Raw genomic sequence first — 27,696 nt, 5'->3', positions numbered from 1 at the left:
GAACCTCATGAGGTTCAACAAGAGCAAGTGCAGGGTTCTGCACCTGGGCTGGAACAATCCTCACTATCAATACAGACTAGGGATGAGGTGGTAGAAAGCAGCCCTATGGAAAAGCATTTGGGGGAACTGATAGATGAGAAGTTGGACATGAGCAGACAGTGTGTGCTTGCAGCCCAGAAGGCCAAACATCCTGGGCTGTGTCAAAAGATGCATTGCCAGCAGATCCAGAGAGGTGATTCTGCAATGCAGTACTCCAGCTCTGGAGCCCTCAATATAGGAAGGACACAAACCTGATGGAGTGGGTCCAGAGGAGGGCCATAAAAATGATCAGGAGGTTGGAACGCCTCTGCTACGAAGACAGAGGGAGCTGGGGTTGTTCAGCCTGGAAAAGAGGAGGCTCTGGGGAGACCTAATAGCAGCCTTCCAGTACCTGAAGAGGGCCTACAAGAAGGATGGAGAGAGGCTGTTTACAAAAGCGTGCAGTGACAGAACGAAGGGCAGTGGCTTCAAACTAGAGAAGAGCAGATTTAGATTGGATCTTAGGAACAGGTTCTTTACTATGAGGGTGGTGGAACACTGGAACAGGTTGCCCAGGGAGGTGGCTGGGGCCCCATCCCTGGAGATATTCATAGTGAGGCTTGAATGGGCTCTGGGCAACCTGATCTAGTTGAGGATGCCCCTGCTTACTGCAGAGGGGGTTGGACTACATGAACTTCAGAGGTCCCTTCCAACCCAGACCATTCTATGATTGAAATACTTGCAATTTAGAAGTAGAAAATAAGAACTGAATATTGCCTCCGTTTTGTTGCAATTCATAGTAGGCAACACTGAAGTCATCCTGTAAATTGCAGGGGAAACAATTGCCTTGAGTCATGTAGACAAGTTAAATACAGAAACTGCAGCTTGTTATTGTAGGGTGTGACGTACCAGAACTGTGTTTCCTGTTCAACTTGGATTAAGGTTTCACAGGAACTTCTGAAAATATGGATGCAAGTAATTTTTGTCTTGTTTTTATGCAAAATACTCTCCATCCTCTGCCTCCCATGTGTAGTCTGATGCAAGGGCATTAGGCATGTATCGTTGTGAGCAAAACATCTCTTACGTGTCTTCAAAAGTGTTATTTATAGTCAGTTCTGGTGATTTATAGCTGTCATGGGGCAAATTAATGATCTTGGACACAACACATGGACATTTATTCCCATCTACCTGACGTCAGTGTAGATGGGCCTTGCTTTTTCATGGATGTGTTGCTGTAGAAAGCATGACCAGTAAGGAACACTTCACTTCTTGCTCTAAAATTATTTCAAAGGTTTCTTTAAAACATTCCAGATTGCATCCCAAGGAAATGAGGGACATTTCTAAAATCTTCTTCAACTGTAGTTCTTTTGTTGCTTCCATCTATGTGTAAAGTTTAGGAAGGCAAATATGCAGCAGGATTGTACATTAAACTACTTGTAAAAGTTAATGAAAAATAAATTGTTTTTTGAGATGGGAGGCCTGGTAAATAGTACAAAGAGAAGTCTAGGAGCCTGACCTGGAGCCTTGATCACAGGAAAAACTTTTCCTTCCTTTAGGATTTCTTTTTATTTGCCTTACTGCTGGTCCTGTTAGTCATGCACCTTGTGGCTGTCAGATGAATATTGCATATTTCCTGCTGCTGTGCTGCACATGAAATCAAGAGAAAATTGCCATCCCATTTACATTAATTACCTTTTAAAATATAATAACTGTTTCAAGAAGTAATACTGGAGTTTGGCTTGTACCCTACTCCAGATATGCATGGAGCTCCTGAAAACAGGGAACCTGTGGAGCCTGGCTGCACTGGTAATACTGACAGGGCCACTGCCTTTAGGGAACTGATTTGGTGTTAATTGTCCCTTTGATCTTGAGGATGCACTGCCAGGAATTTAAAACTCAGCTTCCTGATTTATTTGAGCTTACTGTTAAGGGGTGATTGCTCATTTCATGGCATTAGTATTTTTGTCCATGCTGCTGTTGATGTTAAAGACAGAAGAAATATAAATACCTCGAATAATGTGTAGCACCCTTCAGAGGTTGTAACCCTGTAAATATGCTTCTTGATCATGCTAGCAGGTGGATTTAACTTGAGTATCTGATGTATTTTTTATTGTAATTGCTGTTGGTCTGGTACTTCAGGTGCTACTTGCATAAAACCAGTTTCACTGGAAACTTAGAAGTATCAGTATTTTTAATGTAATTGCAGAGCTGGAAGTGGTAGTGAGCTGCACTTTTAAAAAGTTAAGGCTTACAGGGATTAATGGAATAGTCTTGATTGTTTTAAGAGGAAATATTTTTCTAGCTCTATGGGATGTCTGGGTGTTCAATATTGTTGTATTTTCACAGTTTGCTCAGCAAAACCAATTTAATTTAAAAAAGTCTTTTCTGTCTTGTTCTGTGGCTTCACCAATCCACCTACCATAGGAAATTTGATATTAATAGCAGATTTTTTTGTTTTGTTTTGTTTATTTATTTCATTTGGGGTTTTGTTTTTTGTTTTCCTGGGTTTTTTTGGGGGGTGGGGGTGTGGTGGTAAAACAAGAATTCAAATTCTTGCATTCTTTTGTGAGATGTACTGGATAATAAAACTGAATTGTTCAGGAACTAAGAGAATTATTTCAGTAAATTCTTGGCAGCTAAGAATGCTATTTTACTTGAAATGAATGAACAATTGCCAAATAACTTAGTGTCTGCAATTTATAGAAAATTGAGAAAGTTGATTTTAATTTTGCTTTTTCACAAAAATTACTTCAATAGCAGCATCTATCCTGATTGAAGCAATTTAAGAAATTTCTACCCTTAAATTTAAGTGCTTTTAGATAGGATTGTGGTTGGTAAAGCTGTTTTCATGTTAAGTATCTGTTTTCAAAAGGAAAGATTATGGCTTGTTGACATTTACATAACAGAAAAGAAACCACACTGACTTTTAAAAGTTTAAATTTGCTTTAAGACATCCACAATAATAGTCTGACTTTCAGTGACCAAGCAAATAAGCAGCAACATTTTCCTGTTAAATTTCTGCCATAGTGAGTACTGTTTGGATATGTAGTATTTTTGTTCCTTGGAATTGTGTTTTCAATCTGACAAAATGCCTGGGAGAAAGTATGAGTGGAGGTAGAGCAGCTGTCATTTCCATCACAAACTCATCCAGTGTAGTTATCAATCTATGTGGTTCACAGTGATAAGACAAGGAACAATGGGTTCAAAATAGAACATAGAAGATTTCATCTCAACATGAGGAGAAACTTCTTTACAGTGAGGGTGATGGAGCACTGGAACAGGCTGCCCAGGGGGGTTGTGGAGTCTCCTTCTCTGGAGACTTTCAAAACCCACCTGGATGCATTCCTGTGCGGACTATCCTAGGTGATCCTGCTCTGGCAGGGGACTTGGACCTGATGATCTCTTGAGGTCCCTTCCAACCTCTGATATACTGTGATACTGTGATACTTAAAAATATTGGCAGCCTTGGTTGAGGACAAAAAGTGTGAGATTAAAAAAAAGTGAGGGATTTAAAGAAGAGATTCCCAGCCACTGGGAATGTTGCTGGCAAAGAAGGGAAGATGGGGAAAATTTTGTTTCACTGTGTATAGCTGTATAGCTTAGACCTTAGAGATAAATAGTGGAATAGTGTTTTGGTAGCATTAATTTTGCTGCATAAGGTTCTAAAAGGGTGAAAGACTGATGGGACCTTACCTTTGCTCAGGATCCTGGCTATATCTCTGCAGTGAGTAAAAGTGGGTAGGGCACAGGCTTGAGCACTGTTAATAAGATGTTGTGATTAGTTTTCTCCTTGCTCCTCCTGCAGACAGTGCAGTGACAGCCGGAGCTGATTCTCAGGGACACTGTCCAAAATACCATCTTGGAAATCAGGAGACAGGGTTGGGACCTTTCTTCAAGGCACAGAGTCAGAGATATGTGTTAAGCTGAGGCTGTGGTGTTGTAGGGTTACTGTATCTGGCAGTTTTGTAGTGTATGCCTTGTGATGTAAGCAAATCTGAAGATCACCTCAGCTCGTAGGGCAGCCTAGAAGAACAAAGTGGTAAAGCAAGATAGCTTTATTGTAGCTTTAATCTAGTTCCTTCATTTCATTCCTTTTCTCCAACTTCCTGGGCTGTAAGTGTGAAACTCCTTTGCCAGCCTCTTCCTGTTCAAAGTCATCATGAAAAGTGAATGAAGGCTGCTCCATAATTTGGAGTAAAGAGACTTATTCTTTATGTATAGAATCATAGAATGGTTTGAGTTGGAAGGGACCTTTAAAGATCATCTAGTCTAACTCCCCTGTAATGGACTGGGACATTTTTCACTTGATCAGGTTGTTCAAAGCCCCATCCAGCCTTACTGTGAATGCTTCAAGGGATGGGGCATCCACAGTTTCTCTAGGCAACCTGTTTCATTGTCTCACCACCCTCATTGTAAAAAAAATTATTCTTTGTATCTAATCCTAAATCAACTTTCATTTAAAAAGTGTTGCCTCTTGTTCTGCCACTGCAGACCCCAGTAAAAAGACTCCCTCTGTCTTACAATTCCCATTTATATATTGAAAGGTCACAATAAGATCTCCCCAAAGGCATTACTTGTATGGGGCTACTGCACAGTGGTAGGAAAGTATTACAGCTTCAGAAAGCCATCAATGTCATGCTTTGCAGTAGCTTCTCAGCTGTGATTATTCTTTCTGAGCTCATGATCTAGTGATCTGAGGAGGTAGAGATGCTGGACCTCTGCATGTGTAGATGTGTCTCCCATTTTGGGAATGAGTGGTTGAATGGAGGATGTAGTAAAAACAGTCGAGTCTCTGCTAGAGGATAGCAGGTTTCTGGAGAAGGCAAAATTATGTAGTTTCGATTGGCTTTTCTGTCATGCTTTATTTCCCACTTGTTGACTTCTTAAATAAAGAATTGCTTTGTTTATAGCCAGTTCATTTCTGCTGGTTACAAACTCCTCAAAGGTCAGAACCACAAATAACAAGCCCACTATTGTTAAATTCCTGTTCTTTTTGGCTATTTTAATGTTAGCTTTCTCATCTGATCTCTTCTGACCTTCCAGGTCACCGAAGCCCAATAAGATGCCTGTCTCAGCATCCTAGCCAGCTTGCTTCCTTGATCAGTTCTGTCACTTCTAGATTTCTGTCCCTGAAGCATATTAATAGTGATTCTAGATACTGCTTCTGGATTCTCATGAAGTCCAGTTTGAAATGATCAGTTCTGAATGGTTTCCCCAAAGTCACAGAAGCTATGAGTAATCCAAAGAGACTCCTCCTAATTCCTTCTGGAGGCTGTAAGACAGTGTTTAGTCAGGTGTGAACTATGATGGTGGTAACTGATGTATCTCTTACTCTTCCTTCTTTGTAATTATGCACACTCATGTGCAAAGGAGGAATGAACTGTCAGGCTTTGTGTATTTCTAACCCTCCACTATGGTGTCATCTAGAAAAAGTACAGATGTACTCCTTGAAAATACACAAGAGAACACAGCATACCTTTGTTACTGAAAAAAATGTGATGAACAAAGCTTTTTTTTGTAAATCCCACCTACACTGACCTTTATGCAAAACTAGCATCAGCAGAATGGAATGAATAAGATCTAATCTCCCACCTTGTCTTGCCCTTCCAGTCCCATGTGCCTACACAAATATTCCATCCCTGTGGAAAATTACCCCTAACTCAAGTTCCTGTATCCAGCTTGTGAGCTGGAAGAAGGGACTCCCCTGCCAGTGTTCCAGGGGAAAAAAAAATAAGAAATTTTGTGAGAGTCGGTCTGCATTGTTGGACAGCAGGCCACTGTGGAGGGTTGTAGGGTGATCCTACCAAGTGTTCCCTTTTGCTGTTTGAAACCATACTGTCCAAGATTGTCACTGTGCCCTTAGCTAATTAGCTTGCTCTTGACAGGTCAGTGTTTTTTTCTGCTGTGCTAGAGTAATAAATGTTGGCTCATTTCCATCTTTTCTTACTAACTGGAGTGAGTTAGATGACCTTGTCTTCATTAGAGGCCAATTAAAGTGAATCAAACAATTTCTTCCTGTCAAAACCAGTGTTTTCAGAACAATTGTTCTGCTGTTTCTTAATTACTTTGTAATTTCAGAGAAGTTGAGCAGAGCCTGCTGTGTGTGAGAGATCTGATTACAGTGGTATTCTCAAGCTTCAGAATTTATCTTTTAGTTTTGGGACCCTGAATTTCAGCTACTTCATGATTTCACACTTTGTTCCACAGCTATGAGAGCTGGAATTCTTTTAGTGATAATTGGGGTTGCCATCTGATCAAGTACACTCTTGTGACATAAAAAGCAAAATCTCAAGAATTGGTGGTACTGAAACTTTCTGAATAGCTGAACACACTCAGCTTCAGCTGAAACCAGTTAGAAATCTCAGTGCTTTGTATCTTTAAAATTTAGAAATCAGTTCAAAAATCCACATTGAGGAATACACTTTATCTCATAAATGACCAGTCATTTACCTTACCCTTCAATCAAATCCGGAGAAAACTGTTCTCTAGGGTGGTGAAATTTGAGTTTTGAGTAGTGTCCCAATACCCAGCTCATGGTACTTCATAAAGTGGGAAAAATACATTGAGGTGCAGCAAAGGATGGGGATCTCTAAGTATGGCAGAATGTTACACAATTGCACTCACTTCCCTGCAGTCAAAAGGCATTTAGAAATGTGGCTGGACATAGTCCTGTGCTTGCCTTTGCTCTCTTACCAAGCAAAGTTAGTGGCCTCTGCTGGAGCCCTGTCAGCATTGCATGTGACAGGACTGATGCCCAAGGGCCTGGCCTGTGTCCACCTGTAACCCTTTCTCAACTATCTGTCGCCTTCTAGGTAACGCTCGGCTGCACTTTCTGGTCCTGGTGACAGGCTGTACGTCGGTGGGAAAAATCCTGGATGCTGAAGTTTACAAAATTACTGCAACAGATTTCTGTCCTCTCCAGGAAGAAACCAAAGAAGAGGAGCGTGTTACTGCCTTGAAGAAAATACTGAACTCTGGGATGTTCTATTTCTCCTGGCCTAATGCCGGCTCAAACTTTGACCTGACTATGCGGGCTCAGAAGCAGGGTGATAACAACTATGAGTCTGGTAACTCATTCTTCTGGTTAGTACCACATGTTATACCAAAGTCTTTTGTCTTATTATTATTACCTCTGCCTTATTGATCAGTCATTCTCAGAGGAAAATGAACTTAAGCATTTTAAGTGCACTTCCTTTCACTTCATTTCACAGAATAGTCAGGGTTGGAAGGGACCTCAAAGATCATCTAGTTCCAACCGCCCTGCCATGGGCAGGGACACCTCACGCTAGATCAGGTTGCTCAGAGTCCCATCCAGCCTGGCCTTAAAATCTTCGCTTCTACCACCTCCCTGGGCAACCTGTTCCAGTGTCTCACCACCCTCATGGTGAAGAACTTTCTTAACATCCAGGCTGAATCTACCCACTTCTAGTTTTGCTGCATTCCTTCTGTTCCTGACACTACCTGACATCCTAAAAAGTCCCTCCCCAGCTTTCTTGTAGGCCCCCTTAAGATACTGGAAGGCCTCAATAAGGTCTCCTCAGAGCCTTCTCTTCTCCAGACTGAACAACCCCAACTCTCTCAGTCTGTCTCCATAGGAGAGGGCACATTTCATTGTTACTTATTTTACAGGGCATGTGGTCTTAGTGCCTTCATGGTAAATCTGGGTCAAACAAGTAACTTCTGTTTAATTAAAATTGATTTTGTAGTGAAATGCAATTTTAATAACAAAATTTTGAGTTATTAAGAAAGAAACACAAGATGTATTGCTCACATTACAGGAGCATGTCTCTACATGTTGTGGTTTCCTCTATAGTTCTTTCTAATAATTTGTTTTAAAAGTTATTTAATAGAAACCTGCATTTGAACTGTTCATAAACTCAATGGTTTATATTGAAGCATCTTCTATTTCTTAAAAGTATATGCATACAGTCTGTAGTTCAGTGTTTCAATAATGTGCCCTAGTTTTTATGCTGAAAGCATCGATAGTAAATATGTTTACAGCTCAGTGTAAATGTGTGTTACATAGGAGGAGACTCCTGTGATACTCTGTGCTGTACTTCTTACTTTTTTGTGCATACAAAGCAAAGAAGTATTTCTTAGAATCATAGAATCACAGAATGGTTTGGGTTGGAAGAGACTTTTAAAGGTTACTAGTCCAACCCCTCAGCAGTGATCAGGGACATCTTTAACTCTACCAGGTTGCTCAGAGCCCCATCCAACCTGACTTTGAATGTTTCTAGGGATGGGACATCTACCATCTCTCTGGGTAACATGTTCCAGTGTTTTACCACCCTCATTGTAAAATAGGTTTTCCTTATATCTAGACTAAATGTACTCTCTTTAAGTTTAAAACCATTACCCCTTGTCCTGTCACAAGAGGCCACACTGTCCTATCTTTCTTACAGGCCCCCTTTAAGTACCAAAAGATTGCAATAAGGTCTCCCTGGAGCCTTCTCCTCTCCAGGCTGAACAATCCCATCTCTCTCAGCCTTTCTTCATAGGAGAGGTGTGATTATTTTTGTATCCCTCCTCCGGACCCACTTCAAGAGGTTCATGATCTTGTGCTGAGGACTCCAGACCTGGGCACAGTACCCCAGGTGAGGGCTTGCTACAGCAGAGTGGCAATATCATCTCCCTTGACCTGCTGGCCACACTTCTTTTGATGCAGGTGGCTTTCTGGTCTGTGAGTGCATGTGGCCTGCTCACATCCTGCTTGTCGTCCACCTCTATCCTCAAGTCCTTCTCTGCAGGGCTGTTCTCAATCCCGTCAACCTCCATCCTGCATTTTGCCTTGACACAGGTGCAGGACTTGGCCTCAGGAGGTTCACACAGGCCCACTTCTCAAGTTTTTCCAAGGTACCTCTGGATGGCATCCCCTCCCTTTGGCATGTCAATTGCACCACTCCACTTAATGTTGTCTGCAAACTTGCTGAAGGTTCACTTGATCCTGTTGTCTATGTCACTGATAAAGATACTGAACAGTAATAGCCACAGTAGGGACCACTGAGGGACACCACTTGTCATCAGTCTCCATCCGGACATCAAGCCATTGACACTATCTTCTGGATATGACCATCCAACCAATTCCTTATCCAGAGTCCACCCATCAAATCTGTATCTCTCCAATTCAGAGAGAAAGTTGTTGTAGAATAATGAGTCAAAGGCTTTATGGAAGTCCAGATAGATGACATTATAGCTCTTCCTTGTCCACTGATGTAGACACTCCATCATAGAAGGCTGCTAGATTGGTCAGGCAGATCTTGCCCTTGATGAAGCCATGCTGACTGTTTCAAATCACCTTCCTGTCCTCCATGTGCCTTATCAGAGTTTCCAGGAGGATGTGTTCCATGATCTTCCCAGGCACAGAGGTGAGGCTGTCAGGCTGCTAGTTCCCAGGGACCACCTTTCCATCTTTTTTAGATGCAGTGTTTCCCTTCTTCCAGTTGCCAGGGACTTCGTCTGACTGCCATGACTTTTCAAATGTCATGGAGACTGGCTTGGCAACTACATCAGCCCTCAGGATTCTGGGATGTATCTCATTAGGTCCCATAGACGCAGTGTATGTTCAGGTTCCTCCTGTGGTCACGAACCTGATCTTCTCTTTCAGTGGGAGGGACTTTGCCCTCATGATCTTCCTGTGGTAAGTATTGGTCGAGTGGAAAGGAAACAAATAGTGCTGGGGTTTATCTTCCCTAGGCAGATTCAGTTTATTTGCTTTCCAAGTTCTGGCAGAATGCTTGAATTCCTGTACCCTCTTTTTTTTTTTTTTCTTATTAAACAAAAAGATAGTCACTTAGTAAACATATCTGTATTGGGAATAAATGAGGATTATATGATGTAGGTGGAAAATAACTGGCAGAGTTAAATATGGGTGTGCTGCTAGAATGTATGATAAGTCTTGTGGCCCAAAGTAGGTGGATATTAAATAAGCAAAAAACTTCATAATCGGTGACAAATAAATATGAGAGAGCAGTTCATTCAGGCTAAGTAATGTGGTGTGATTGTTGACTGATAAGATCTAGTGGTTTAAGTTTAACTGAGGAGAGACACAAAACTTACTTTCAATTGTGTCAATTACACATTGCGCTCATCAAGTTCACCAAGCATGTCAGGTCAGACACATGGCACAAATGATCTGTGTTCCAGTGCTGAAACTCCTAAGCTGGCAGTATCCCTTAATAAAGAAATAAACTTTAAAGCAACTCTTTTTATCAGTACTATCTTTTGAATTTTTTTTTTCTTGGAATACAAGTATTAGAACTTTCCAAGTCTTTGCTGCTTCTGGGTAGTCTACAAGTAGTTCTTGAAGAGGTTCCATTCTCCTATGTGTTGTGCAACAGATATGAATGGCGACATCACATTTAGGGCAAAAAGGTGTTCCAAAGAAAACTATTGAGACAATTAAGTGATGTGGGAAATGTCAGACCAAACAGTAGATTCTTGATACAAAGTAAAGAGCTGGATAAATAGTTACATGATGTGCATAGGTCAGGTGACCTTAGTTATAAGCAATGCAAACTGCCTGTTAACAACAGGCAACAACAAAAAAATTGAACTGGAATTTGTCTGAGTGATGACTTCCTCTGTGAGAACTAGGATAAAGAGGTGGAGGAGGTACCAAAAATTGCTTTAGAGCTGCTTTTCCAGTTACACATTTAGTTTAAAAATGTAAGAATGACTTACACATTTTTCAGTGAAGTCCAGTTACTCTAGAAAAACAATTCTTCAAGGGTTTCACTATATGTAATAACTCTTGTATAGATCTCTTGTTGAGCAATAAATGGTCATAAAAGGGATTTTCTTGGCCCTCATCTGTGAGTAAAGGCACATTTTGGAAAATGAAATTAGGAGAACCATTATTATTGCCCAGGCATGATGGTTTCTTGGGGAGTTGATCTTAAAATAAATTGAAGGTTAAACCAGAAATTCCTCTTAATTTTAGTAGCACTTTTTGCAGTATCTCTATTGACTTAGGAGTCCAGTTTCTGCTTTGAAAAATTTTCCTGAAAGGCCCGGTGGATTTTAAAACATCTTTTCAACCTGTAGTGCATGATAAAATCTGGACAATACTGACTTGACAGTATTGTAACTTATGAAAAGGACTACTAAACATAAACGTATATCTGGAGCAGAAAGAGGTGACATTTGCAGGACAGAGGTACAAGGACAACACCTTGGTGGTAGCTGCGTTCTTAAAACATGCTGTGTTCTGTTCACAAGTAGTTCACAAGGATTTGTTGCCGATATTCTCTGTTTTTTGACTAAAGTAAAGATAAAAGAGAAAAGGGGTCACAAAGTTAATTTCTTAAACTAGTAAATGAGAGATGGCACCTGTGCCTGTCTGTCTTGTTTTGTTCAGTAATATATCTGCGTGTTGTTAAACCTTTCAGGAACCAGCTGTTGCATGTGCCCTTCAGACACTACCAGGTGAACTGCTCTGACTGGTTGCTGAAAGTGATGTGTGGTGTAGTGGACATTCGCACTGTTTATGCTTCTCACCAGAAGGCAAAAGCCTGCCTCATCTCTCGCATCGGCTGTGAGCGGGCTGGGGTCCGGTTTCACGTTCGAGGGGTTAGTGATGATGGACACGTGTCTAACTTTGTTGAGACAGAGCAGGTAAGTGGGTGTATCCAATAGCTTTGAATAATTCAGTCCACTCCGCTTTAATCAGTGCAACATTTAATTCTTTCCAACAAGAATTAAAGGAGTTCAGCAAGTTTTTTTTTTCCAAGGATATTTAAAATGTTACCGCAGATCTATCTGGTCTTGCCCGTTAAGCGTTTCTTTGTGATCTGTTCTTTTTCTGACTTTTCCATGCACTCAATTTTCACTAATACTTTTAATCTTTTTCCTGAATGTGAAAGTCTGTCTCGTTGATATTGTAGTGAAATACTGAGTTTTAAACCATTCAGAGAGCTACATGTGTTAATTCAAGCAAAATCAACATGACAATGTTCATGTAACAATGAAGTTTGTCAGATGCATACAGCTTGCTTAGAATTATCAGTCATGAGCCCGTGTATTAAACAAAAGAAAGTTTTCAAATCTGTTCCATAGTAAATGTCACCCTTTTATATGTTCTGCATACATTCTAAAGTACATTTTTCTAAGATTCATTGTGTTTTCCATGATGTAGAATGTTGGAGAACTAGTTTGAAAGATTTTCTATATAATAATGGTCGCTATGATAGTTTTTATATTGCTCATTTTAAGTACCTCTGTTAATCCATACCACCAGGTGTGCTAAGCTAGCCATTGAGAATGCCTTGCACTGCAATGGCATAACTATGTCTACACTGATGTAAAAAAAATTTGTTAGGGGGTGGGGGTGATTTTCAGCAATGTTGGGAGAGTTGGGAGTTGCTTTTTGGCTCTAAGGAAGTCACTTAGAATCATATAAAATCTTACGATTCTAAAGATCCATATTTTCAAGTTACTTCTGTTGGCCTTAATGGATTGAAATCATCACTTCTTTGTACAGTAAGTTTTTCAGCTCTAAATTGAGGGTGACTATTAACTTCCTGCCTCATAGGACAGACCAGTGAGGACAACATTTGTGAAAGGTAAGTGGTGTATGTCGTGCTATGGTAACGAACTCTCGGCACTCAGGTCATTCTAGTTAAGAGGAAGCTGTTCAGCAAAGAAGCTGTGTTTGCTGGTAGTCAAATCATCTTTGTCTGGTAAAGGAAATGGAGAAAACCCACCATCTTTTCAGTCAGGCACGTTCCAGTGTAAGTCACCTTGGAAGAGAATTTGCTTTATATTCCTTTTTGCTTTGTGGGGGATTCTTTCCAGGGAGAGGTATGACTTGAGAGCTTGATTGACACAGAGAAATAAAATAACAGTCACTTTGGTTTTGTTACACATGGTTTAAAATGTTTGCTACCTTAATAGTGAACAAAAAGCAGTGGACCTTGAAAAATGTGAAATCTGTGCCAGCTGAAATGAGTGATTTGATATTCGAGTATGATCACCTTTTCCTTTTTGAATAGAAGTAGTGATTACCAGAACAATCATACAGAAATGCAGATTAGACAAATGGCTGGTATCAGTCTTCAAAAAGGACAAGGATCTGCTCCTAAAATTCGGTTGTTTTCAGTGTCTTCTGGGCAGATCTGTGTGCCTGTGTATATAGTGTTGATGGTTTTTCTGTGCGTATATATGTCTATGTATATGAGTGCACAGACAGTAGATGGCTTATGTGATGCTCATAAGGGGGAGCTGGTGAGACATCCCTACCTGACACAGTGAGTGTACCACAGAGGTTCTTAAGCTAACTGTGTCATTACTTGTTGTGGAAGAATCACAGCTTTGTCACAGTAGGACTGTGCCTGACTGCTGAGGGTGGCATCCCCACACAGAAGTGCCCATACTTTAGCACTGGTATTTCCTCATGGCACTGTGTGAGTGTAACAGCTCACACTTGGTACCACTCTTTCCCTTATCCCGCTGCATGAGGCAGGCAAGCCTTTATGCACCTGTTTGTTCAAAATCTAGCAATATTTGGGTACTTTCAAAAGTACCCAAACATCTAAGATACTGCCTTGATAGTGCAGGTTTAACTTCATCTGGTTCTGCCTAAAGACACACATAGAGCTACCTTAGATTTGATAGTGCTGTGTTGCTCAGCAGAATGCCTGGACAAGTTACAGACTGGTATTCCTCAGTTTGCTCATGAGGTTTAATCCCCAAGCCATGCTCAAAAGCATGCACTCTTACATGTGTGACTTTCTGTCCAGTGGTCAGAGGTCTCATCAAGGATGTGGGCAGCTTCTTGCTCATGTCCCTTCTTTTCCTGGTTTACTTCCATTTTCAGTAGACTGGTCTGGCAGCTTCCCACATTGTTCAGGCTTTCACAAATTCTGATTGTTGGATGCCAAACTGTCCCCCTGCAGTGCTTGAGGCTCAGTGTCAGCCTCTCAATTCTCTGCTAATAATTCTCTCCCTGTGCCTCTATTGCAGAGCAACTTCAAGTCAAGTCCAAGATACAGCTACTTCCTAGGAGGTCTGTCAGGACATTGGCAGATAAGATAGGTCTGCTCACTGAAAAGTGGAATTTTCCCTGGGAACCTAGGAACAGAAAAAGGGACATATGCCATTTTAAGTGATAAATTAGTACAGTCTGCTATTTTATTTGAGTGCCTGTTCATGAGCATTAGTGCAGAGTACTCAGGATTTGAAGAATGTTCTCTTGCTGAAATGCCAAGGAAAGAAACTGTTGGAAAGGGTCGTCAGCTTTCTTGCAGATCAGTCTCACATTTGCAGCACTGCACTTAGCAGTTGTCTAATTATAGGAAATACTTCTACTCTCCTGCTTGCTAGTTGGGCAAGAAGTAACTCATTCTATTTATTATATTCCAGGAGTACATTATGTTGCAAATGGTTAGCATGAAAAATAAGATGGCCTTTGCATTCCAACAGAAAACCTGAGGATTGGCTTCTGGTGGGTGGCAAAACAGTACTTGGTTGCTAATGCTTCCCTTAACTGGGGCTGGGTCAGGCTCTTCACAAGGAATTGCTGTGCTTTGTTCCTGTTCCGTGAGGGAACTGAAGTCTTTTGAGGGTTTTGCAGTTGGCTAAGCATAAGCTCAAAAGTGAAATTGTTATAGAGTGAAAGGCTTGAGTAGGTTGAAAATTATAGCAAGGATGTGTAGCTTTAAAAGGTTATGTGGTTTTGTTTGGTTTAACAGGCGCAAAGAAGGTTACTGTTGCTAGTGGTGATAAACACTAGTTTTACCAAACTGCCTGTCCTAAGAAAGCAAAGTTGGGCTAACCGCTGGGATGCCTGAAATACAGTTCAGGCTTGCATCTGCTTACCATTAGGAAGGAAGAGCCCTAGAATAAACTATCTCCTACCTTCATAGTAAACTACTGACTGATCATTTATGAGGTAATATCTTGGCTGAATAACATTTTGTTTCCGTGTGCTGCAGCCTGTACAGTATAGTGGCATGCTGGCTGCATGCTTTCATCGATAAATAGCACCCTAGGATTCTGAGAAGACAAGACTTTTCCCCCCCTTTGTAGGACCTACTTCTAAGTCTGTTTTAGAAGAGGGAGAAACAATTAGTCTTATCTCCAGGCAGCTCTTTTATGCAGTGATGATGTGCTTTTGTCTCCCACTGAGTTAGCCTTGTGGCATTTTAGCTCTGCAATGAGTCATTTTTTGTGGGCTCACTTTAACTGGTGTGACTCACAGTGTTTGAGGAGAAGGGGGAAAGTTAAATGTCTCAGTTCACTTTTGCCTTTTTTTTTTGGAAAAAAAAGGTACTGGTACATCAAGTATCTATTTGATCATTTGATTTGCATCTTGACAAAGGAAACAGAAGGAAAAGATGGTAGGAAACACTTAAAGAAAAACAAAATGTGAAGGGAAGAGAAAGAGAGCTTTTTTGAAATCCCTCTACATGTACTTCCAAATTCACTGCCTTTTTTTAATGGAATGGTAGCCCTTTCTATCTGCAGTGTTGCAGGTAATCCTCAAGCACTCTTAAAAATCGTTCTGTTTCCCAGTGATAGCTTCAATGTTTCCCTTCACCCTTTCTTCCTCCCCTAGTAATCCCTTAAAACTGAGACTGTAGCACATTCTTTGAATTCTTTTCTGCTGATAGTGTTGAGAAACAAGCCTGGTTTCTTCATTTGTTTGTGTGCCTGTCACTGTTTACATTTAAGGTCCTCCCCCAGTCACCCTCCAAAGAGTTGTGATAAATTCCTTATATCTTAGTATGTGACTTATGGAAAACAACTCTGATTTACCAGAGATAAATTAATGTTTTTAGTGGTTTTCCCCTTCATCGAACTGTTGAGTGAAGAAAACTGAAACTTTGACAAGGTGTTAAAAGGAAGTTCCATGAATATGGATTTCCTTTCCCTTTACTCCAGTTTAAGAAAATAATGTCAGGCATGGATTAATAAAAACGATCCCTCTGTCACAGTAACTTTGTAGACTGTTGGATAGCTCTTCAGGAGAGGAATGGATGCAGTTGTGGTTAATTTATTTTTCTGGATCAAGTTTTAGTATGGCCCCAGGCGGGGCAAAGAGGGTTATTTTGGCAAGTATAGCCTTGGATCCTTAGTCTGAGCCAGAAGGACTCATGCAAAGGTATGTTTAGGCCATCTGCTATCCATGCTTTTTGTGGGTTGTGTGGCAGAGCTGGGGATCCCAGAGCAAGCCATGCTTGCATACATTTCATCATGGTCTGTGTCTCTGTGTGCCCCTTGAGTCTGGAATTAATTTTGCCATTTGAAGTCGTGACTGAGTAATTGTTGCCCTCTAATGAAGCTGAGTGGTGGAGGTTAGTGAGTAAATTATTCCAGGTGATGAGCACACCCAGTATGCTGGTATTGGAACACGAGCTGGTTGACATAGATGTTTGCTTCTTGCTCAGAAGCAGTACTGGTTCTTTTTCTTACTCAGAAGCTTACTGTCAGTACCTGTTCAGGAAGCTTGTGTTACCAGGAAAGGTCCTTCGGTGCCATGGGCAAGTTCTGGCCCTGTGCAAGAAAAAAGAAAGACTGAGAAACAACCTTTTGAACTGTCAACACTACCACTCTTGATCCTGTGGAGAGAAAGGCCACAAAAACATCTAGGACAACAGAAAGTGAAAGGAAAACATGGCAAATTCTTATGTCAGAGGTCAGAGAGCAATCAATCTATTAAGACAAAGAGGCCCTCTGTATGGGTTAAGTAGTCCCATATTGTCTGATGGGAAACTGCAGGAAACATGTCTGAAAATCCATCCAGCTAACTAGATGATTGTTCTATGGACCAGACCATTTGAGATGAATAAAACAGTCCTCAACTCTTTTGAGGTTTTGATAGGAATGAACGTTCTCTGTGGGCAAGCAGGCTTTTTGGATCCAAGACAAAAGATAAGGCTCCACAGGAGTTTTATGAAGACCAAAGATAGAGATTTAGCAGTATGCATCAACCCTAATGACAAAACATTGTCCAAAATGTAACTGATTGTTGTTGAGAAAGTGATGTGATCTTGGATGTATTTCTTGTCTGTGACTTAAGGAAAGCAGAGAACAGGAAAATTTTGGAAATAACTTGCCGTTTATTTTTCTTGAAGTTTCTTTTATTCAAGAACTGTTCCTCTTTTGTGCAGTGCCTTAAAATAAGAAAAACTGATCTTCTAGAGGGCAGGGTAATAAAGTCAAAACTAGAATGACAAAAAAGTGAGTAGACAAATAAGTGCTTGTAGAGAACATGACATCGTGACCAAAAACTATCAAGGCTTGGAATAATATGAGAAAAGAAGTTCTGTACTTACCCATGCATAAATGCCAGAATTACATAAGGAACTAAGTTGGAACATTTTATTTGTCAGTGTAATCTTAGCCTGAGTATATTATCAGTACTTATTTAATATTTTAACAAATGGAGTGTTTTATAGTGTCTATGGGTGTTAAGATTATGTCCATTCCTGAATTGGAAAGTCTTCTTAGCCTTTCTTGATGCTTGCTAAACAAGTCTGCTGGTAGGAAGGCTGTTGCCACTATTACTGTAAGGTCAAGGGGTGTATGTAGTCAGGATTAGGGAATGATGTTCCTTGGAGTGGTGAATGAATGGCAGATAGAAGTATTGCTGAAATTCAAGGAGGATTTGTACAATCGAAATGCTTAATGAAATGGTTGCAGTCTGTTTGGGAAGGAATGCCTGGCAGAAAAGGGTGTTATTTTCCCACTCATTAAAAAATACTAGGTCTATTTCCAACTCACTGTCAGCTTGGAAGAAACAAATTTTGCATTCATCTGGGTCACAAGAATGAGGTGACAGAATTGTGAAAGACCACAGAATTGCTCCAGAGGATAGAATGACAAGCCCTGTAAGTGAAAATAAAAACAACCCAAAAAAGGTAATCCTGAGAGTTCTGTTGTGAATGACTCTTGGGAGGCCACACTCCCAGTTCAGAAACCTCATCCAGTTTCTAAAAGCTACATGGCAATGTGCATTAAAATGGTAGTTTCTTTCCCCTATCATCATAAAGGGGTTCTATATTATACCTCATCTTGACAGAGTACCCCCCAGCTCATCACATTCAGGGTCTGGGCATCCTGGTTAGATTACAAGAATGATCCCCAAATAGTTTGAAATGTTGTTGTTCCGTTCTCCAAATACACCATTTAGTATGTGAGAAAACATTTAAAAGAAGTAATGGGTGAAAACCACTGAAGAGAAAATGTGAGTGATTATAGTAACAAACATCTGTTCACTCTTAGGATGTTGAATCACTAATAAGTGGAAATTTGAGCTTCTGTTACTGCAGAAAGTGGAAGTGTTTGGTCAGTATTTTTCTTCTATATTTGGCATAAAGCTGGCAGGTAATATATTCATGGTCTGTCACTAATTAAACACTTTTCATTTAAAGTGTAGCTCAGGAAGATGTTGAACTGCAGATATTAGAATTACTATAATTTAATCAGTGGGTCTAGAGAATTTGCAGCTGGGACTTATAAAAGAGATGGCCAAAGAGATACTTCAGCTGTTGATTTTTCAGTTAGTTATGGAAACAGTGGCATTCCTGAAGATTATAAAGATAACTGATTCTCTGTAGCAAGTTTTTTTCCCTGTATTCATCATCATTAAATGTTTCATTTCAGCTTACTCATCACTAAGGTGGTGGTTGTTGCCAGGTTTTGAAGTGAGCTGGTCCTGACTTTTTTGCATATATTCAGGACCTGATCCTCGTTTAGGTTGTCAGGATAATGCTGGGTCTGTCAGTGGAGCTAGAAAAATTTACTTTACCTTACAATTAGCTCCTCTGTGTCCATGACAGTGAGTGAAAAGGTGATTCAGTGATGAGTCATTGACTCATCTTGGTGTGACCTGTCTCAGAGAGGATGTGATGAAGAGGGGGAACTAGAGGGGCCTACTCACTCCTCCTGCAGTCAAATTGCAGGATAAACTCTTCTGAGCAAAGAAAAGCTGCACCAGTACTTCATCATGGTCATTAGCACCCGTGGTCAGGTACCAGCAGTGTTTAGAAAACTCTACTAGGAGAGTGTTCTCGATTGTCACTCGAACTGTGAGGCAGGTCTTGCAAGAGAGCTTCTCTAAGCAGCCCCATCTCTTGCAGGGAGTTGTGCTAGGATGTGTTGCAACAGAGAAGGGTTTTCAGTTCCTTGATGTGAGGCTAAAAACATAAAAATGTATAGTTGTGCATGGGATCTGGGCTAGCTGGCATTGTAATACTAACATGTCCCTGATGAAGCCACTTCTTTCATCCTGGTGAAACAGGGATAATTGTAAGTGCTCTGCAAAAATGTTGTGAAGATTAGTTACATAAAACTGGTTACAGAATATTTAAATAGCCACCTCTCTGGTGTAGCTATACTTCTTCATATATGTATCTCTAAAAATTGTGTATTGGTAGTGATTATGAAGATGAAACATCAAGGTAAATGAAGGCAGTTCCCCTGAGCCTCCCAGCTATCACAGCCAGTGGCAAATCTGAAAGCACAAACCATGTTAAAGCTGTAGAGTAGCCTATTTTCATGTTCTTTTCTATTTTGGGAGCTGCTAGCCAGCTGGCAGCAGTTGTGCTAAATGATATGATGTGGTTAGAGAAGCAGCTACCTGGATGACCTGGATACCGTTCCTCCACAGGGCTGCAGAAGAGTCATTGTCATGCATGAGATAAGAGAGATGTGTCTCATGTATCCCCCATGGAAACCAGCCAGGATTCCACTGCTAAGTATAGGCTAGGGGAATGAGCTGGGCTTTGCACAGTTGCTCTGTGGTCAGGCTGAATATGAAGGTAGCTCCTTTTGTGCTAAGTTACTGTATAGTGTAACGCTTTGCTCAGGGGCTGAAGGAGGGGGAAGGCACAGGAGGAAATCAGTCTTTGATTTAAAATCAGCTTGTTAGCAGTGATCGTAAGTACAAATACCGAGAGTTTAAAGTCTGGCTAGGGAAGCAAATGGGGAATTTGGAGGCTCTTGCTGTAAGCCTCCTGGAAAAGAAGTAGATCACATGCTGTTCACTGAGTCTTAGAATGGGAGTGGCAAAGCTGCTAGCTTCACTAAGATTTATTTGGACACTGACAAGGCACAACACGCAGTGAAATAAGAAATAGTAAATAAAGCAAGAGATAAGCTTATCCCACACCTGACATTACCCATCATCGGTCACAAGGAGCGGTGACATTTTGCATGGTTACATTTTGTGAGAGAGACAGAGGGAGAGTGTATGACTGGTCTTCCTGACTGTCTCCACAAGTAGATCAAATCTATCTTCATTGTGGATGAAAGATTGCTTCCTTCTTGCCAGTGGTAGTGTTTTAAATTTTCTCTAATTTCTGGTGAGTAGTGAATTGAATCTGCTGTGGTAACATGAAAGGAAATACATTGTACTTTGTTCCAGTGACTGTGAGACTATGGAAAAGTTGCTGAGCAGTAAGTGGATACAGGGAGATACATGGTTTACTTTTTTTACACTTTGAGTTCAGTGTCTTAAACTGTCACCTGATGAAGTCACAGACTGATAGGACTAACTGCAGAACTCCTTCCTTTTATTTTATTTTTGCAGACAATTTACTTGGATGATGATGTCTCCTCCTTTGTGCAGATCAGAGGTTCTGTTCCGCTGTTTTGGGAGCAGTCAAGGCTTCAGGTAAAACAAATAATCAAAAAGCCTACCTTATCTCTCTTTGTACTTATTATTTAGAACTTACATAAAAGTTGGGGCTTTCAAAATAAGCTGCAGAACTCATTCTATGAAAGCATTGATTTATTTCATGTTATTTTTGTCTTGTTGGAAATTTTGTGTGTTTAGATAAATAAAACTAAACCAAGTAAATGGTTTTCATTTGTTCATGTGCCTCTGCAGGGAACTATTTGCAAGAGACTGTGTCCTAAGATGACACAACAATATTTTTGAACATTTTCAAAATTATTTGGAATAATTTTTCCTTTTGAAATGCCCAGGTGGCTTGATGATACTGATCTCCATAATAAAATTGGAGTGTCTAGGGATATCAGGAGCTCTATAGGAGCACATTACCTTGAAACAAAGTGTAACGTCTGGATGGTGCGTTGTCTAGATTTCGGTGCAAAGGGTGATGATGATCTAATCTGATCCTTCTGCAAGGCAGACATATAGGGTTTCATCAGGAGATGATTGGCATCAAGCCTAGTGGGTTACACATGATTTGTGACTTACAGTTTATGTACAGTTATAAGCTCAAGTAAGAATCGTGCTAGCACTCTTTAGGTTCTCATAACAGAGGGGTAAGCCACTGGAATGAGTACCAGATACATTATTAGAATACGTAATACAACTTTTTTTAGATACTTACAGTATTATTTTATACTTTTAAGTAATTAAATCTAGCACCTAGATGCCATTCAGAACTACTGGATTTAGCACAACAGGAAGACAAATAAAGGATCTGTTGTCTGTTAGCACCATCCAGTGCAATGCTTGCTTCTTTTTATAAAGCGGATCTGCCAGCATGGTAGTGTACGCATCCTGCCCATGGCACAGCTGTATCTAGCACTGTTGTTCTGTGTGCTATAAAGCCATTGAGCTTTTCCCCAAGGCTCGTGGGGGGCACCTCTAGTTAAACAGAATTTTCAGCTTTTTTTGCCTGATCTGGATTAGGCTTTACATCTTTCATTTGTGTTGCCAAATACTCATAACTCTTAGTCCTTGAATGTGAGTGTGTTAGAAAGAATGGCAGAAACCAACCCATGAATAGCAAAGGAAGATGATGAAGTACAGAAAATTATGAACAATCCTATAAATAATTAACAGTGTAGTTTTTGAGAAGGCAAGAAGCCCTCTCTGTACTGTAATAACAGTAGCTTAAAGGATCTTGAAGCTACTGTTGTTGACATCCACGTTAAAAATCCTATTTGATGGCACATGATTTCATCCTTCATGTTTTCAAAGAACTGTTCTGATGCTTCTGTAAATAATGAAAGATGAAAGAACTCAGGATGCATAACCCATGGAACTGGCATAACTGCAGCCTTTTCTGCTGAAGGAAGGGCAGGAAGAAATTTAGGCACAGCATGCTCATGTGAGGCAATGTGAGATGTTTGCTAGAGGAAGCAGGCAAATTGATTCATTTGACCATAAAAAGATGTGTAGGTATCCCTTTGTTTAATGATAATCGTGTTTTCACTTATATTTGCACATATTGTTGTCTAATAAAGGCTGTAACTTTCATATTAAGGATATTATGTATGTGGGTGTGTAGGGTCTGTTAGGTGTCTGGTGCTGTTAAAGAGGTGTTTTTCTCTGAAGGAAAAAGGGAGACATCTAGTGATGTAGGACTCTGCCAGTTTAATAAGCTGTTTCTCTCTTTTTCTTCCAATATTTCATTTTAGGTGGGTTCTCGTCATCTGAGGCTTAACAGAGGTCTGGAAGCCAATGCTCCTGCCTTTGACAGGTAAGCTTCATTCCACTTCAGCAGTAACACAGAAGGCTGGCATTTAACCAAGATTCCACAGCTTTATGCCTTCCTAGTAAATCCTGAGAGATATGAAACATCTCTCACATGGTGTAGCCAAATCTCCAGGTGCTGTGGATTATTAAGTGTGTTTATACTTAAGGTACACGGAAGACATGTTCTTTACCACTGTAGACCAGGCAATTAAAAAGTAAACTCTTCTTCCACTTCATTCTGGATTTTTTCTTCTCCTCATTGTTTTACTGCTCTACAGAAATGTGTCCTATGCTATAATGTGGATGTTTTTCTACTTTACTCAAAGACTGGCTTGTAAACCTTTTTAAACCATTAAGACTGCTTGTAAGCTGGAAACTAAAAAAAGCCTTGCATTAGCTTGGGTTTTTTGAACATCTGACTATGAAGTGCTATACTTCAAGTACAAACTCCCACGGATAGGGGAACATTGTCTAAAAAGGGGATAAAGAATTTGGCCTGTGGGAAATTTTCAACTTGTTAAGTACCGGGTCATGTGACTAATTTCAGGTTTGGTTTGGGCAAATCAGAATTTGTGTTAATTTTGCTTAAGACCTCTCAATTTCTTGATTTCATTCACTGCGACTGTTATCAAATATGACATTGGTGATAATAGTTTTGCAACTGAAAACCCCAAACAGGGATTAGAATCTTAAGGGACTGTGCACCATAGCAGTCCTGCACTGAAGAGTCTTGGTGTACGTTCATTCTCCAAGCTTCTTAAGGCTTTTAAATCATACTCAATTCAAATGCCTTTGAAGCCCATCTTGTGCCATGATAACTTGCTCTGCCAAATGTCCCTAAAACTCCACTTTAGAAGTTTGCATTCCACAACAGAGATAAATTATGTCAGAAAACAAAAACTTACTCAGCGTCTTACTGTGCTGCCCAAGAAACTGAAGAGTACCTCAGCAAGGAACAGCTCTGTGAAACCATTTAGCTCAGAGAATCTTTTCTCTCTGACCCTGATGCAACTGTGAATAGCATTCTTTTGAGAAATGTAAGTGCTATTCCTTCTTTCTCTTGTGCACAGCAAAACCTTTAGGTTAGATGAAGATAGGTTGCAAAACACAGTCCTCTGGCAATGGCCAAGTAAAAGTGACTGCATATATGGAAAAAAGACACTGAAACTTAGCAGTCAGCTGCAGCTTTTCTGAGAGTGTTAGAGTGCTATAGCCTATTACATTTTGCCATCTGATAGGTTAATGTGTTGAGAAAGCACTGTGAGAAGTGAATGGTAGCTTTGATGGTGGATCTTTTTTGTACCTTGTCCTTGAGAAAACCTTGGGGAGCTCTGCTTACAGAACTCAAGCAGGTGATGTGAGCTTCAGCAGTTTTATTGTAAGGAAGCAACACTGGCAGAGAAGTAGGATCTTGATGCTGGAATCAGAGAGGTGCAAATGTATGTGAAGAGTTGGCATACAGAGAATGGGTTGCAGAATCAGGAATATAAATAGCACCAGAAAATATGGTTAGCCATGTTTCTTGAGGGCCATGCTCACAACTTTTTCTTTCTTTTTCTTCCCCTCCATGGTTTCCTGTGTAGTTAATTTCTAGTTACAGCCGGAAGATGTATGCTTGCTGTTTTTCTGACACTTGGCCACTGCATATTGCTTTGCAGCATGTAACAGCCTTTAATGAGCAAGTGCTTATTTTATTTTTTTTTGTCTGTTTCTACTCAGCTACAGTGTCGTAAGTATGTGATGGAAGATGGCTTTAAGATCTATTTGTTTCTTGATGAGCAAGCACAGCTCCTGTAGCACATGCCAACTTAAAAAACTTTATTGAAGGGAGAACGGGTGCCCTCTACATGTGGCTAAAAGCTCTTGACTTGAAAGTCCCTGAATGTCAGGCTTTGAGAGGTTAGGGATGTATGCAAAAAACCCTTACTTTATATTTGTCCTATTTGGTGTTTTTCCTGAAGAATCTGGGCCAGTCCACTTGGAAAAGAGAACCTTTGTTCTGATCTAGTGCAGCGGTTGCTACTTCATTTGAGAGTGAACGTCTCTGTGTTGCGGTAGCTCAGGGGTGTTTCAGCCCTGTCACTTAAGACTTACGTGTGCTTGCGCTTCCCTGGCCTTGGCACTAGAGCCCTCGGACCCACTGCTGCTGCTCACTCTCTGTAGGTCCAGCCCTGGAAGATGCTAGGTGATTCCTGTTGATGTGTAATATGTTTTCCTCTCTTCTTGTCTTTCTTGTCTCGGCTGAGAGCCGAGAGGTGGGAGCATACAAAGGGTAATATTAAAGCTAACAGTGACATAAAAGATCTGGGGCTATCTCTTAAAGAAAGAACATGTTTTTTTCTTTAAATTCAGTACAAAGTACTGTCTGTTAATTGCATACTTTCACCATTTGTACTTTAATACTTAATTGCAAGGAAGATGTCTCTAGCTGTTGTGGCTGAAACTTTACGCTGGGTGGAATGGAACAACTAATGTATTTTGAAAAGGTATCAGGCAACATAACATGGTTTTATTTAGTACCTATTATGGTTACTTTTGCAGGCATATGATGCTTCTGAAAGAGCAATATGGAAAGCAAGTGATTGTTAACCTGTTGGGAAGCAGAGGAGGGGAAGAGGTGCTCAACAGAGCTTTTAAGGTAGAAGAAATATTTTATTTCTTTTATCTGCTGATTGCCCCTGAGCCTTCATGTTCTTCTGTTTCCCTTCTAGCCCAGAGGGGCTGTATCTAAAGAAAAGATGTTTTCTCTTTACTAGATATTATGTACTGAGAGAGAGATGCTTCATAGTATCATGGCTTAATTTTCAGCACTGTCTTCTTGCTTGTTTTTTCAGAGTTTAGCGCACATTCTCTTTAAAAAAATTTGCCTTAATTGTCCTAAGAGTAGTTCACATTTGCAGCAATGGCCTGTTTTGTCATGGTGCGCAGTCAAGTGTGCAGTTGAGGGCCTCATGGGATTGCCAGAATTGCTTGGGGTGCAGGCCTTGACGCTCTCTCACTGAGTGTGAGCAAGCTGTCTTGCTCTGTTTATAATGGGACATAGCTGCTTTGCAATGATATTAATGGGAATTGACTGCCTGAGCACCTGACAGCCTGGTGTATGGAGAGAGAGGTTTTCCTGGCCCCTAAATATCCCTTAGCACAACTAATACCTGAAATCATTTGGATTGTGCTTTCAGGATGTCTGGTACTGTCGAATTAAAGCTGCAGAGAGTTCTAGTGCAATGTTCTCATGGCCAGATTTTTAAACTGAGCGTCTACTTGAAGTCTCTTGAAGTCACAGGCTGGCACTGAGTGGGATTTGCAGCATTGTATAGCTGCCTGAATCTGACTGGAGGGTGATGGCAGTCTGCCTCCTAAGTGCTAATAATAATGATAAGAATATGAAGAATGGTTTAAGTACACTTCTATGCTGTTACGTATTTATTAACGGTAAAGAATGATATACAGTTCTGAGTTTAAATGCTTACTGTGTGAAACTAAGCAAAATGAAAATTAAGTAGTAGATCCTGATTTCTTTTGCACCTGATTTTTTGGACAGTTTTTCAGTGTGACTATTTCTTCCTCCTCCAAAAGAGCTAGGGAGGACTATCAATTTTCCCAGTAGAACGTGACAAAGTGAAAGTCCCTCTGTACTGAATATAGCTAAAGAAAGTGATTGTGGCTAAAGCTTGCAGGGCTTTAGCAAGTACAGAAGTCAAGTCAGGTCCTAGCTTCTGTTTTCAACTTCCTGCTGAATTTCTGCATGACACAGATTAGCCTCTATAATTTCTTGTTTTCCCTATCTTTAAAATAATTTTTGTAGTTTATTTTCCAAAACCACTGAAATTTAGGAGTAAGAGATAATCACTTGCAAAATGCTCAGATAACTTAGGAAGATAAAAATATGACTTTTCTTATAAATTAAATACTGATATTTTATCAAACACATTCTTAAATATAGTATTCTGGACAGTATCATAAAAAAGGGGCTATGTCTGAAACAGGGCATCTCTAGATTAAAGACTTTGCATTCAATCATTTTAAATAAAGATCTGTTTTAATTGTTGAACTTTATAGATGTTTAAAAATAAATGACTTATGAAAGCACTGTGAAAGAATTTAGACTGACAGCACTGGAAAGTGAAGTTTCATTCCCATTCAAGACAACCACTTCTTGGTGTTTTCTTTACCCTTGTGTTTAATAATAGATGGTTTGAAAGACTGTGTAGTTCATTTTTACTTTGATGATTTTAAAGGACTTGAATGAAAAATATTTCATAGAGGAATGATTAGGAATTAAAACTGTCCTTTTCTGTTACGAGTTTATTTCTTTGTTTCTTGATCTTCCTTTGTATTCCTTCTTCTCCCAACTCCTGCTTCAGTCTTAGTAATTCTTATCCAAATTATCAAAATATTCTCATAATTACTGCTGCTGGGTTTCCTTGATTGGAATGTCACGACTACCATTCATTTATGCAACAGGAACAGATAAAAAATTGTAGAAGACCAATTTACCTTCAGCTGTTATGTAAATCAGCTGTTACCAGGCCCCAAATCAGTATTGTTCCCAGCAATGCTGTTCCTCTTAAAAGTATCTCCTAGAACAGATGTAATTATGTTTACAGTAAAAGTAATGCTGTAGTGTAGAGTTATGAGTACTCTGACAATGATTTAAACTTAGGCAGTGGGTAAATGTCATCCTGAAGTGCATTACTAGTGCCAGCAGCTGTAAAGGTAAGTTGGTAAGCTGTAAAAGTACGGTGTCAACAGCAGAGAAGCTCTTACCAAGTGCTTTGGCTTTTCTAACAGTGTAATGAAACATTTGAAAGTCTCTCTCCAAACACCGTGCAACACCTTTAAATTGTTTCTGCAGGGAGGGCCTAATGGCTCACTTGATACAATTCTGCTGGTCTAATTACTTCATGTAATCTTTTAATGTAGTATCAGAATTGTTTTGTTCAGTTTGTGTCACAACCTAAGTGGAGAAAAGCATCTGTCTCTGGGGATGAGATGTGCAGGAGGGAATGGAATAGACAAAGGCTTGCATAGTTAGAGTTAATGTAACAGTTCCCTCTGGCTTTGTCATGGAAAGCAGGATGTGTTATTGTATCTATTGCAAGTTCCTTAATGCAGTTCCGGGTGATTACGGAAATGCCTGTGAGGCTGTGGAAATCTGAGATTAATTAATGAGGTTATTTGTGCCTCTTCTTCCCCTTTTGTAGTATACCACAAATGTTTTGTAGTGTGTTTCCTGGGATATCATTTCTTCTTCCTCCCCGAGCAATCTCTGCCTCAATTTA

At 40.2% G+C, this 27,696-nt stretch overlaps 1 protein-coding gene across 1 annotated transcript in view; it reads left to right on the top strand.

Moving 5' to 3' along the window:
- The window catches only part of SYNJ2 (synaptojanin 2), a 70,462-nt gene that overhangs the window by 11,966 nt on the left and 30,800 nt on the right, over positions 1–27,696 (top strand). The window contains exons 3-7 of the mRNA XM_054393828.1: positions 6,831–7,101; positions 11,409–11,634; positions 20,552–20,635; positions 22,357–22,418; positions 24,956–25,052. Of these exons, the coding sequence (XP_054249803.1) occupies positions 6,831–7,101; positions 11,409–11,634; positions 20,552–20,635; positions 22,357–22,418; positions 24,956–25,052 (740 nt within the window). The remainder of the gene's footprint in view (positions 1–6,830; positions 7,102–11,408; positions 11,635–20,551; positions 20,636–22,356; positions 22,419–24,955; positions 25,053–27,696) is intronic.

Source organism: Indicator indicator, chromosome 2 (assembly GCF_027791375.1).
Source record: "Indicator indicator isolate 239-I01 chromosome 2, UM_Iind_1.1, whole genome shotgun sequence".
Lineage (NCBI taxonomy): Eukaryota > Metazoa > Chordata > Aves > Piciformes > Indicatoridae > Indicator > Indicator indicator.
This window is presented reverse-complemented; position numbering and strand designations above follow the sequence as displayed.